Source organism: Fonsecaea erecta (genome assembly GCF_001651985.1).
Source record: "Fonsecaea erecta strain CBS 125763 chromosome Unknown Scaff3, whole genome shotgun sequence".
In the NCBI taxonomy this organism is placed as follows: domain Eukaryota; kingdom Fungi; phylum Ascomycota; class Eurotiomycetes; order Chaetothyriales; family Herpotrichiellaceae; genus Fonsecaea; species Fonsecaea erecta.
The window spans coordinates 1,647,097-1,659,519 of NW_017387246.1; the positions used below are offsets into that span (position 1 = coordinate 1,647,097).

The 12,423-nt window shown below is 52.3% G+C and overlaps 2 protein-coding genes across 2 annotated transcripts; both read left to right on the forward strand.

The window, feature by feature from the left end:
- Window positions 1–2,937: 2,937 nt before the first annotated feature.
- AYL99_03846 (hypothetical protein) lies at window positions 2,938–7,392 on the forward strand (the record flags this gene model as incomplete). Its single annotated transcript, XM_018835360.1, has 3 exons — window positions 2,938–4,305; window positions 4,353–4,462; window positions 4,515–7,392. 3 exons carry the CDS (start codon window positions 2,938–2,940, stop codon window positions 7,390–7,392), a joined length of 4,356 nt encoding a protein of 1,451 aa, XP_018695010.1.
- Window positions 7,393–9,600: 2,208 nt separating this feature from the next.
- On the forward strand, window positions 9,601–10,611 carry AYL99_03847 (hypothetical protein; the record flags this gene model as incomplete). The annotated part of the gene is made up of 3 exons (XM_018835361.1): window positions 9,601–9,670; window positions 9,729–10,455; window positions 10,512–10,611. 3 exons carry the CDS (start codon window positions 9,601–9,603, stop codon window positions 10,609–10,611), a joined length of 897 nt encoding a protein of 298 aa, XP_018695011.1.
- Window positions 10,612–12,423: the final 1,812 nt, after the last annotated feature.

Below are 12,423 nucleotides of genomic sequence, written 5' to 3' on the forward strand. Positions count from 1 at the left end.
ACCGCCTTGGCCACAAAATCAAGGTCATCCTCACAAAGTGGATTGCATTTGTGGGTAATAATCGGCAGACGAAGAGGGCAAGTTCTCATATCATTGGCGTTCACTTGTGCCGTTCATGGTATCGTTGGGAACAGCACGTCCGGTTGTCCATTGACTCCCATCGACCCTCATTTGCAGCTTTTTGTGCAGATTCACCAGCATTAAAGCCAACCAGTTTCCGTTACCCAGCGGACTGCCATCCCTATCAGATCCGGCAAGTCCTTCAGATACCGGTCATCCAGCATTTGCACCAAAAATGGCAGTCTCGTGATACGGCAGATTGCCGGGCCCGTCCGTAAACAAATGGTACAATGATATGCAGACCGTTCTGAAGGATTGGTCGAACTTACCTTCTTGCCCGTCCTCATGGTTGTCCAGCAACAGATCAATGGCATGTCTGCCATTTTCCGCCACTGCGATACGGGAGATGTCACTGCAGCCACTTGGTTGTTACATGGCAAGAAAATGGGAACAGTGACCATATTTTCAAACCAGGTGGTACCTTACCAATTGTTATATCAATCCCATCTCACCACGGGGTGCCAACCGCGATCGTGGAAGGTTACAGCGGCTCGATCTCTCAGACATTGGGAAGGTATTTGGGCAGCACTGGCCCAAGTTGGATTGTTGCACAATCGTGCTGTCATTCCTCCTTTTCTGCTCGTGTTTACCAGGAAAGGTCGAGGCACATCAACCAGTGCTGTTTGGAGACTCTCCGAATAGATCAGTCGTTGGATGTCAAACATATGGTACTTTATTCGCGCGTCTGAGACACGGTGTCAGCAGAGTCTTATGCCATACACCCCTTCTGCTCAAGCCCACCATTCCTTCCGTCACCACAAAGTGGAGTCTAAAAATTTCGTTGCCCCAAAGAATTTTCATCGAATATACTCCTTTGACACTGTAGAAGGAACTTTCACACCGGCAAGTGGTCGGTGTCAGTCCAGCTGAGGCGTGAGCAGCACCGTATCTGAAACTGTCGGTGGGCGAGACGAGCCCAAGAAAGCCAAAGTTTGGTTCTTTCCCCCCAGCTGAACCACCAATACCATCACACAGTGGCGAGCGACTCGGTGTCGGAGATCGGTACCTGGACCAGACACACCAGTGTTTCTAAAACGAAGTTTCAAAGGTGAGTGGGTAGAACAGGACAGGAATTGAGAGGCAGTATGCAGTGCCAGCGCATCATCCGTGGTCCGTGGGGCGTTGCAGGGGGCTGCATCCAAGTGGTTCGGTCGGTGAGCCTGCAAAGAGACACATGGCGGTAGGATCTTCGGGTTCACGATCGTTTAGCACCTTAGCAGCTCGTTTGCGGTCCAGTCATCGTTCTTCCAAGGCTTGACGTGGCCAATTCTGCGAGGTCGATGGAAGGACAAACGAAAAAGGGTCATGTTCTGCAGCATGGAGGCGGCGCCACTTGGAGGGCTTCCCTCGAAAAGTACCCAGCGGGTCGTGAAGGACCGTCGGACCTTTTTTTTCTGCTGGGCAAATGAGCCGGAGTTCTATATCCCTCAAGTACATGTATCGGTGTACGACTGTCGCGTCGACCATGCGCGTCTATGAACCGGTGGCACATTGGCCGCCTTTTCAGCCACTTCATGACCTACCTTACCATACGTACGGCGCAGAGGCTGAAGTGGTATCGTGTCTGTCTCTTGTTCTCGCCACATTTTCTTGCCCACGACTGGTTGGCCTTTCGCCACAGGGTTGGGAATCCGGGGGTGAGCCGTGGCCTAGATGGTCTCTTGTTGCGAGACGTCCTCTAGTACCATCGGCCCGGAGCGCATCTTCGAGCTCTAGAAGAAGCATATTGAGGGGCAACGAGTGGCTCAAGAGGGCGCTGAGCTTATGTCAAGCAGGCTGGTTAGTCTGGGCTAATGCAGCTGGATATGCATTCGTTGGCAACGTCGTCAGGGCCTGCAAGTCATCCCTCATGTTGCAGTGTTGTGCTGTACTCTGAGAAATTGTATGCGTTGTTCCTCTGGTCCCCTCTAGTTGTAGCTGTTTGTCGCCGATCAAAAAGACCGCCAAAAGTCTTTTCCTGATCCCGATGGATTGAGGCGCCATAGTGAAAGTGTCTTGTGGCTTTTCATGGCCTTTTCGTGGATCTCTGCGTCCCGACCTTGCGTTGCAGGCGACTGAGAACTGCTGGGTATTTTCACCAGGTGCCCGTATTGGCGAGTTGGGTACTGTACGGTGCAAGCGAGCGACCGAAAACTCCCCCGCATTCTCGCCCTGCAGTGAACTGGGACCTTGGTCATTCTGCGGTACGTGTACTTACTTTGCACCCTGCATTGGCTCGTCCAAACCACGCCACGAAACAGTCACCACGAGAGAGCCGACCTTGGACGAGGTGGAGGAGGAAGAAGAAGAAGAAGAAGAAGAAGAAGAAGCAGAAGCTGAAGAGGAGGACGAATTCTCCCATAGTTCAGACAATCCTCTGTGCGGCGAAAGCCTGACCGCTGAATCAAATCACATCACACATCACACGCCTGCAATTGCGAGCCACAAGTCGATCCTCGACTCACGCCCGCCCCCCCGACCGAGGACGGAATCCCACTTGCAACTCACTCACTCACTCACTCCCACGCCTCACCTCGCCCTGCTTTGAGACGATCACTCACTTTGACCTCTACGCCGCTTTCCGCCGTCGGCCTGCGCCTTCAGCTGTAATGGAATTGGCCAGCGTATGACAGAACTACCTGGGGTCTCTGGTGTCGTGGAAGGTCAAGCCCAAGTCCAGGGTACGGGCTGGGCCCAGCACGATCAAGGTCGGTCACCATACTTGTCTCTCTAAATTCCGACCGCAATCCAACCTGCTCACCTTGTGCGGCGACAGCTGTTCCTTCTCGTTTGCCATCCCAATCGCCCGATAACAATGCTCAAGACCATGCCGAACCTATGTCTAGACCCGAACCTTCAGAACCTACCTCGACGGGTTCTCCGCTCTTCGGCCGCTCGTCCTCGCAGGGAGCTACTTCCAACCATGGCTTCCGCTCTAGGCGCCCTCAGGAGCTGGACGGTGCCACATCGATGTTGAGAGCTACTTCAAGAGACGAGAAAGATGGCGAAAGATCATCATTCGGCTCACCCAGTCGAGAGATCCCTTTCGCCCACATGCGTGTGCATTTCGAGGACTTCGCCAAACAACTTCGCCTGCATCGACACCATGAGTATCGGAAGCGGATGCTCTACCACCAACGAGACCGTCTGCGGAATGCTATCGCTCTCTCGGGTCGTTTACAGCGCGTGGGCTCCTGGGTGCATGACGGACTGGTTCAAATCTCCCAGCAGTTGGATCCAAGTGGCTTTACCAGGGTCCATCAACACATGCAAGATCTGGTCACCCTTTGTCATACTCAGTGGAGCTATGAGATCCACGCTTTTGACTCGACCTCTACCGTGACCTCCAAAACGGCAAAGAAGGATTCTTTTTTTGCGAGGTTATCACCTAACATCCAGGAAGACTGTCTCGAACTCATACAAACCTTGCGCAGCAATCCCCGTTTTCTTGTCGAGAGGCTCAAGGTAATGAGCCCTGAACAGATCAAGGGTCTCTCCACCTCACCCAAATTCAAAAAGCTCCCAGAGTCGGTTCTCGTATCACTATCGCAAAACCGCGGTCGCGAATCGCAGCGCAGGCGGCCTAGAACTAATTTCAAGGAGTTTGAGGACGATACACAGTTGATACGGAGTAAGGCCTATTCCAAGGAGCTTGAAGACTACGCATCGTCTTTTGAACGGTCGAATCCACTATCGTTTCTGGTCCACAACATTTATGGCTCTACCCAGGATATTCTCAACAACGAAAGCCAACTACGACTTTATACGTGGTCGACAATTTGCGCGAGTTTAATGCTGGAATCTGGATCGACGTACGACGCGATTATTGGCGAAGTCTTGTCCGCATTTGCACACATGTACGAATGGCAGATCAAGGACCGCCTGGAAATATTCCTGATGGGTAGTTTACAGCGAGGGGCGTTCTTATACAATTCTCTGGACAGCGCGGCTGCGGCTGCGAGGACGGATTTCGGGACCTTCGATCCATCAAACACTCCCCAAGCACAAGCTTTCTTTGATGCAGAGGTCAAAGAGCTTTTCCAGATCTTGTGTTGTGACGGAGGTATACCCACGGGCGCGCTGTGCTTGGGTCGGGCGATTATAGGGAAACTTCCCACGGTGGAGAGCCAGAGCACTTTTCGGGGTCAATTCTTTTTCAGATGGTTCTTGCAAGATTTCCTGCGCATTGCCATCTCTTTCCCAGAGGTACTGTGGTCGTGAGCCTCCTACTTTCTGAGCTAACAGCAGACCAGGATGAAAAAATGCTCCTTCAATTCCACATCAATAGCCGGGCTCGGTTGCATCTCCTGCACAAGCTGTGGGATCGCGCAGTTGCCCGTGCCTCCGAGACTTTCAGCTCAATGTAAAATTCCACGCAGGGTATCAAATGGAAAATATACTAATCTTTCCTTCAGGACCGCACAACATGTCGATCCAGATATTCAAAACTGTGTAAACGGTATTGTCAGCCGAATCTCCGCGGACACCCACTGCTCCAATCCGTATCCGGCGAAAACTCCCTCGAAAACCATTGTCGAACCCACTGGCTCATCTTACATATCAATTTGCGCTGCAGACATTGCTCACCTGCTGGAGAGACTGAGACCGCAGATCCTCCACTCCTCAAGTCCTTTCGGCCCGTTCTTGAGCTCTTCACAAACGACGTTCAATATGCAATATTCTCGGTCCAGTCCCAAATTTGAACGGCTGTGCAGACGTATCCTGGATGTCATCGAGCCTGGCCATTCGTCAAAGAACGTGCACCCGCGCTCAGAAGACTGGGCGTTGCTTTTGGTCTCGGAGACAGGGAAAATATCGACTGCACCGACCGAATTACCGATGGAGAAATCAGCCATTATAGAAGGTCTGGGTGAACTCGATGAAGCGGAAGGCGCCGCGCTTCTCCTGGCAGACCGACCGACGATCCTGCACAACCGACAGTTCGCAGATCAGATACCAGTCAAAGGAGCGAACAACCTCAGCCTGGCCCAAATGTTTGCCGCTCAAGCTAATATGTCTCACATAAAAACCGACAGCATCACCTCCATGTACTGGCACGATGCGCTCAAATGCTTGCGGACCTGTTACCCACTGACAGTCTTGACGGGCGATGATACAAAGGTGCTTGGACCATTGACGAACAAACTAATGGGATGTCGACAGGAGCTCGAAAATCAATGTCTGGAGGTGGAGCAGGAAGTGGCAGGACTCGCAGCATCCTATACTATTGCAAGAGAAGATCTAACCAAGGCGTCAGGATGGCTTGATAAACTTCGAATCAAATTGTGGTACGAGAGCAACGTGCTGACCGCAAACATCTACGACAATGCCAGGAATATCACGGTTGCGCTGAACAACATGGCCCTGCCGCCCCTACAAAGATTTGCGCTTGCTCAGGAACCAACTGTCTTATTGGAGCCAAGCCGACCGGGCACTTCTGCGACGTCGACCTCATCAATCTTTGATCGGCCAAGAATTGACACCATGACGATCCTGAAAGCGCCCGTGGAATTCGGCGGGCCCAGGAAGCTATCAGATCCACAGATTGAGAAGACCAAAAAGTGGCTTGAGCGGAATCACGTGGAAAATTTCTGTCGAGGCGAAGAGAGAATCCATCGATTCTGCATGGAGGTCAAGCTGGTCACCAGGAAATTGGTGGGAGAGACCTTGGCTGACAGTCCCGTCCTTTGGTCCAGCGAACTCTTCGCGAGGGAAAAATCTCTGTTTGACATCCACGCCGTTTATGGAGGATTTCCGAGCACCAGGCCCCCAAGTGTGATGAGTGAGCCGCTTTCATCCACTTCTTTCCCAATACGCGCAACGTTCTTGAGCTCAAGGTCATCGATCTATGGCGGTTCGAGTAGACTAGGAAAAGACGGCTTGGGTAGTGACATGGCCTCATTCATTAGCTCACCGGGACGAGCAACCACTTCCACCACTCTAGAAAGCAGCATCTGGTCACCCGCTCAATCGAACTCCAGGTCAGTCACCTCAGCTTCTGTACAGTCCAGGCCATCATCGACGTTTGAAGACGTCGCATTGAACCGACCCCTCGACCGTGGTCACGAAAAGGCCAACTTTTTGGAGAGCTTGCGACAAGACCTGACCTCGCTGTTACTCTCGGATCTTGGGTGCCCAGTGTGGAGCTGTGGAAGTGAAAGCGATACATGGATGAATGCAGCGTGGCAAACCCCGGGAATTCTCGACCGATTACAGCAGCGTACCGTTCTGGCTCAGCTGCTCCCTTCTCAGTCCAAAACTGGAGGCTCCACGAAGACCTCCCGCTCAGAAAGCACGAGGCAAAAGAAAGGGCGAAGTCAGAGCGCAGCGCCGCTGCCGCGCTTGCCGGCCAACTACCACCTAACCACTACCCCGGGATCACTGGAAAAACTACTTAGTAATGCCAATGGGGAGTCTCATACAGGGAGCTTCCCATATATGACAGCATTCGACGATGTTCTCGGTCGAGTGAGGGATCACACAGATCCCATTTTGAAACTTAAGGCTATTCGCGATTTCCGAACCTTGTCACAAGCTTTTCAACGAAGTCTCCAAGAAGCCATCCACAAGGCTGACTCTGCGGGGCAAGCCATTGATTCTCAAGATCCGGCACGAAGGCGCAGCCTTGACCCGAAGGTCCTGTCATCAAACATGAAGCGCCAACAGCGCCAGAGTCGGATTCGGACGCCCGGTGTGGCTGAGACCTCTTCTGGAGAGAACGCCACGGTCGAGTTCCTAAAAGACCTCCTCTTCGTCCTCCGGCCGAAGACGATTTTTCGGGATCTGCAGTACATTGCCGCATTCGTGTCGTCAGAGACACTGGACGATACGGAGCTGGGTCCTGCATTTCTCCACGTGGGACTGGCAGCGTTGGCATGGAAAGACGAAGTATGTCGTAGCATGGTCGACGTCGCAGATCGAATTGTTGCCAAAGACGCCATCAAAAGAAACGTATCCAGTGGCTCTCGCCGGGAGCCGTCGGTGCTCAAAGCAATGGAGTACTGGCTTATCGGCGCTCAAGAGGGCAACGCCATTGCACAACGGGAGTTGGCAAGCCTATATCTCACCCATCCAGATGTGCCTCCGATCGTTAGTCTCCCGCTCGCATTGTCGTCGGAAATTTTCAAGAGCGAAATGAGGTGGAAAGAGGAGGCGGAAGAAGAAGAAGGGTGGCGTCGCAATAGCCAGGCGCTATGCCTCGCCCTGCACTGGATGCAGGAGGCTGCCAAAAACGGAGATACCGTGGCTCAGACCAAACTGGAGGAGCGCGAGGCAGGCCGTTCAATTCGATGAGATGACACTGTTTTTATTATCACGACTTCTTTACCTAGCGGTAAGCAGAAGGCTTACCGGTTCGTCTTTGTTGGTGTGGGCGGCTTGAATGTCTTTTACTGATATGGGAATCTCTGGGAACAGGCGAATTGGGTCTCTGGGAGTTTTTTGGTCCATTTGGGCATTTCGTTCTTGCATGATCTTTTCTGTGAGTGTAGCAACTCGAGCGATACACGTGTACTTGTGCTACGGGTGGCAGATTGCTATTTGGCGAGTTAAATTCCGTGGAGGATATGGATCGGTCGAAATCAGCGTCCGGCAGGGGACCAGATCAACATTGGGGGTTTTCCAGAGAGGAGGTCTTCGAAGCTTTGCACGTCTCTGTGTTGAATGACTGGACAGATGGTGGGCAAAGTGTTTGCCATGTGTGATCTAGCTACTGGTGAAATGCACGAACAAGCTGTGCAGTTGGGTAGAAACAGTCCTTTTCTTTCCCCTGTTCTCCAACTCTCCTTTTGTCGCCGGATACAGGCATTGCAGTAGCCCGTAGTAATATTTGAATGTACCTCCGTACCGAGTGGGGAAATGATGGACTAGCAGGAGTCGACAGACCCTTGTTGCCCTGAAAGTCCATTGCACCTACTTTTTGACCTGGCCAGTAGAAGATGATGCTTGGAAGCTACAGCCAAAAAGTCAGGCGATCAGGGAGGACGCATTGTCCTCGTGGACGAATCATGAGGGCGTCAGGGGAAGCACAGAGATTGCAGCATCAGGCACCTGCATCGTGGCAGGGGTGTTGGCGGGTTGCACAGCAGCAAGGACATGCAGGACAGCTAAGCAGAGAAGAAAAGGCGACGGAGAAAAGAAGGGGTGTTCCAGGCATAGCTTTTCAGGAAACAGGGCGTCAAGTCGGTTCATCCTGTAGCAGAGTACTACCGACATACGGGATCCCAGGGCGGCCACGCAATGTCTTCCATAAAGTGAAGGGGACACGGCATAAATGAGAACGGAAAGCGACAGGAGCAGGCCCAAACACAACAGGTGAGATGCGCAGGCCTCAAGTCATGAGCACAGTAGCCGACCGTGAGTTCGTTGCTTTGACTGGAGGGGTTCATTTCGTTTCATGCGGCTAAAGCATGACCGTGACCACGACCATGACCGCGAGGGCCGGAAGCAGTAGAACACGAGATAAGCCAATGCAAGAGGCTGGCAAAACGAAAGAGCATCGGCCACCAGGGCGACAGAGTTTTCTCACTCCCTCACTCACTGTCTCTCACTCTCTCCCAGCTAGCTGCAGCTATAGGTAGGCTTCGTCGTCGGAAAATGTCTCTTGTGTGGTTCTCATTGGAATGGATCAACGGAGGATTCTTGTGATGAGCGGGGGAGCACAGGATGAACAGGTGAGGAGAAGGAACGAGAGAAAATAAGAACGAGCGAGGAATGCATGATGATTCAGTAGGTGAAATAGTGAGTAGTTAGTTTGAATGGTAGCGGGCTGCAGCGGGCACAGGGCATGGCGGGCCGCTTGCCTGTGACGTCGGGTGCCAAGAGCCCGACCATCGGACTGCCCCCGGGTTCCAGGTTGTAATGACAGTCAGCTCCCGGCCAAGATGGGGCAAATTGCACCTTGTAACCCCCACCAACGGCATCGTCATTTGATCCACTCTTAATTCTACGTAACTGCCACCACATCCCTCCACTCTGCTGCCCATCACCACCCACCATCCCCCTCCCTGCACATGCTCTCTTTCACTCAACTGACTTACACCAGACCGGCAACAACATCCAAACAATTTGTTTACCGACCAACTCGGAGGATGATGATCATCATCATCTCGTCGTCCTAAGTCACCACCCTTCCCACAGCCACCGCGTCTGATATCCGGCCGGGCTGTCGTTCTCCAACTACTTCTACCTGGCCGTATCCACTGGGCTCAATCTCCAGTCTTGCTTCTCCACTACAACCACTATCACCCATCGTCCGATCCCAGAATAACGCAACTCTGTATCTATCCTTCGGCCCATATCCTTTCTCACACGGTTGGTCACTCGCCTGACTAGAATCCGCCTTACTCCTCCGCAACATCGACTCCCGACGGTGAAACAGTCTTCTTTCCGTTCTATTCCATCCCCCTCCTCCGACTCCTGTGACAACAACCCAGTACGCGGGTCCTAACGACTACACTCCCATCTTACCGACACTGGACTCTACATAAAGCCTTCGTCACCATGCCAGTCGAAGTCCGCCATTCCCCGCCTCCCTTGCACCAGCCAGGCTCTGGTAACATCCGACCCAAAGGTGAATTTCAACGTGATTGCCCTGATGTCGAACGGCCCATCACTAATGATTGATGCAGGAATATTGAAGAATCCATCCTTTTCCTCTTCCAGCGGCCATCCAGGCTCGCCGTCCAAAGACGAGTTCCAGCTGCCACCTCACGTGCCCCTCGATCCGAAAGAAGAGAGAGAACTTGTGCTTCAAAATACCCTCCAGAATGCCGGCCACCGCCGCTCGTCTTCGGCCGCGAGGAGGGCCTCCGCGTCACGCCGTCATTCAGCTGCGTTAGCCGCAAACCACGAAGAAGACCCGGAAAAGATGCGCCTGAAGTGGGATGAAGCGAACCTCTACTTGGCCGAGCAGGAATCCGGCGGACGGATGAAAATCACCGAGCCGAAGACGCCCTACCAGTATGGAGACGCCATGATGGAAGACGATGACGAGGAAGATGTGGCTATCGACCCCCGTTTTGTCAACGTCGATGAAGTGGAGATGGCAAAAGCTCACAAGACGAACAAAAGACACCGCGAAAGCGAGATCCCCGGTCTGGAGCTCGGTGAGCCTGAAGAGGAGTTGTCTCCGGGAACTGCGGCACCACCAGAGGAAGACAGAATTGTCCGGGGCTCCAACAATCTTTCACGGGAGTCAAGTAAAGAAAAGCATGTTAGTGTCAGTGAAGGCAGCGATGCAGATGGGATTAAGGAGGAGGTCGGCATGCCCACCAGAGAGGAACAGGAAAAACACCGCCAATTCGAAGAGAGGAGGAAGAAGCATTACGAAATGAAGGACATCAAGAATCTCCTTGGGTAAGCTGTTGTCTCTTTTCTTGTGCTGGATGCGTGCCGTTATTAATGCAATGCAGACATCCGGAAGAGATGGATATGGAAGATGAAGATGATCAAGTCGTTCCGGCTGCGATGCCGAAAGATCTCCCACAGCGATCGATCAACGGTACCCGCTAGAGTGTCCTTCCGCCATGCCTGGTGCACCATTTCAAAGGCTTTTTGAAAATGGTGTCTCTGCGGTCGTTACAATGCATTCCTCCAAGCACGACGAAAACATATACTCGGGCAGATTTCATTACACCGGACCAAAGGTATAAAGACACATGGAAAGTGGCACCCAGCGCTAGTATCGACACCAGCAGACAGCATGGGAATGCCCAGGTGATTGGGTGGGTAGAGAAGAAAGGAGCCTTTTCTCATATGATCTCCACCGGGTCTCAATACTTGCCTATGTGTCGAGCACCGGATCGAGGTCTCATTTCCTTTGGTATTGCATCATTCACAAACACGCCAGCATCCGTTCTCCGACTGGACGACCATGACGACTGTCGGTCCAGAGGTTCAACAGTCGTCCGCATAGTTTCACCCACAGTTTTTCCGCGACTTCAAATGTCAGATTCTCGTTTTGATCAGCATTCATCGACGCCATGAAATGCACATTGATGCCCGGAGTTTGGCTTCCCTTCCGAAGGATCACTCAATCCTACTACCGCAGCCTCTAGCGTCCTGCTTTGCCCCTTTCTCCCCTACGAAGCCTTTCCACCTTCAATCGACCTTCGCCGGCGCTTGACGACTCCACGATTTTCCTCTTCGTTCTTCGGCCATTCGAAACTTTTCTCCTTCGCCAACCAATTTGGAAAAGGTGCGGGATACTTGAGTGCTCAAACGAAAAATTGCCATGATCAGGGAGGCACCAAAAAGGATAATGTGTCAGGGAGCTCCGATTGCAGTGAACTGTACTTGCGCCGAACTCCCCGCTCATGTTCATGTTCACGTACTATACCCGCTCAAGCGGAGAGCAAAGGAAAGAAATTGATTTGGTGGGCATCCAAAAACAATAGCAAAAAAAGGGATTCACGGCATATCGTGCTGTGTGGCTGTTGCTGCTTATCGCCTGGCTGCGTTGGATCGTAGCACACTATTACCCAGCAAATGCAATGGACATTTGTGTGACCTGTATTCTGTGTTTCTCTTTCCCCGACCTGTTTCCCCTGGGCATCTATCTCTAGGAGAAGTAGCACAGTAGTCAGAACAAACTTTGGTGGCCCCGGTGCCCGCTCGCATATCACTTAGCATGCCATTCATTCATTGCACTGCTCCGGCCAGTTCAGTCCCACCCATATCATCCCAATCCATTCCATTCAGTTTAGTTCAGTTTATGCCCATGGGCCTTCGGGGGGAGAGAGAGAGAGAGTCGATTACCGGAGCCTCCCTACCTAGTCTTCGTCCCTTCTTCCCTTCGTCTCTTCGTCCCTTTGTCGAGAGAAAGCCAGCTAGCTAACAACAGCACATGCATGCATGGGTAGAGGAGGGCCGGGAGGGAGGGAGGGTATAAGTAAGGTATATGTGAATGTAAGCAATTGACAGGGTTCGAGCATGTGCATCCGCGGTCGGGGCATCGATGGATGATGGATGGACGGACGGATGGAGCGTATGCTTTTCGTGTCATACGAATATAATATAGTACTCGATCGGTGATTAATTATTCAGGCAGGATACATACAGTACATGCTCCCCAGCAGACAAATCCCCGTGTCTTCTCTTCCCTTGTCCTGTCCTGTCCTGTCGTGTCCAAGGGATGGACGGGTCAGGCTGAAGACTACTACTACTACCTACTATTTCCTTCTTCTACTCCGTTGCTATGCATGTAATATGGACACCCTCCGAGCCCAAGAACCCGTAATACATAACAAAACCCGTCCGTCCGTCTTTTTGTATGTCCAGTATGTCCTTATAGCGCCTGTCTCGTTGCATTGCATTGCACTGCAG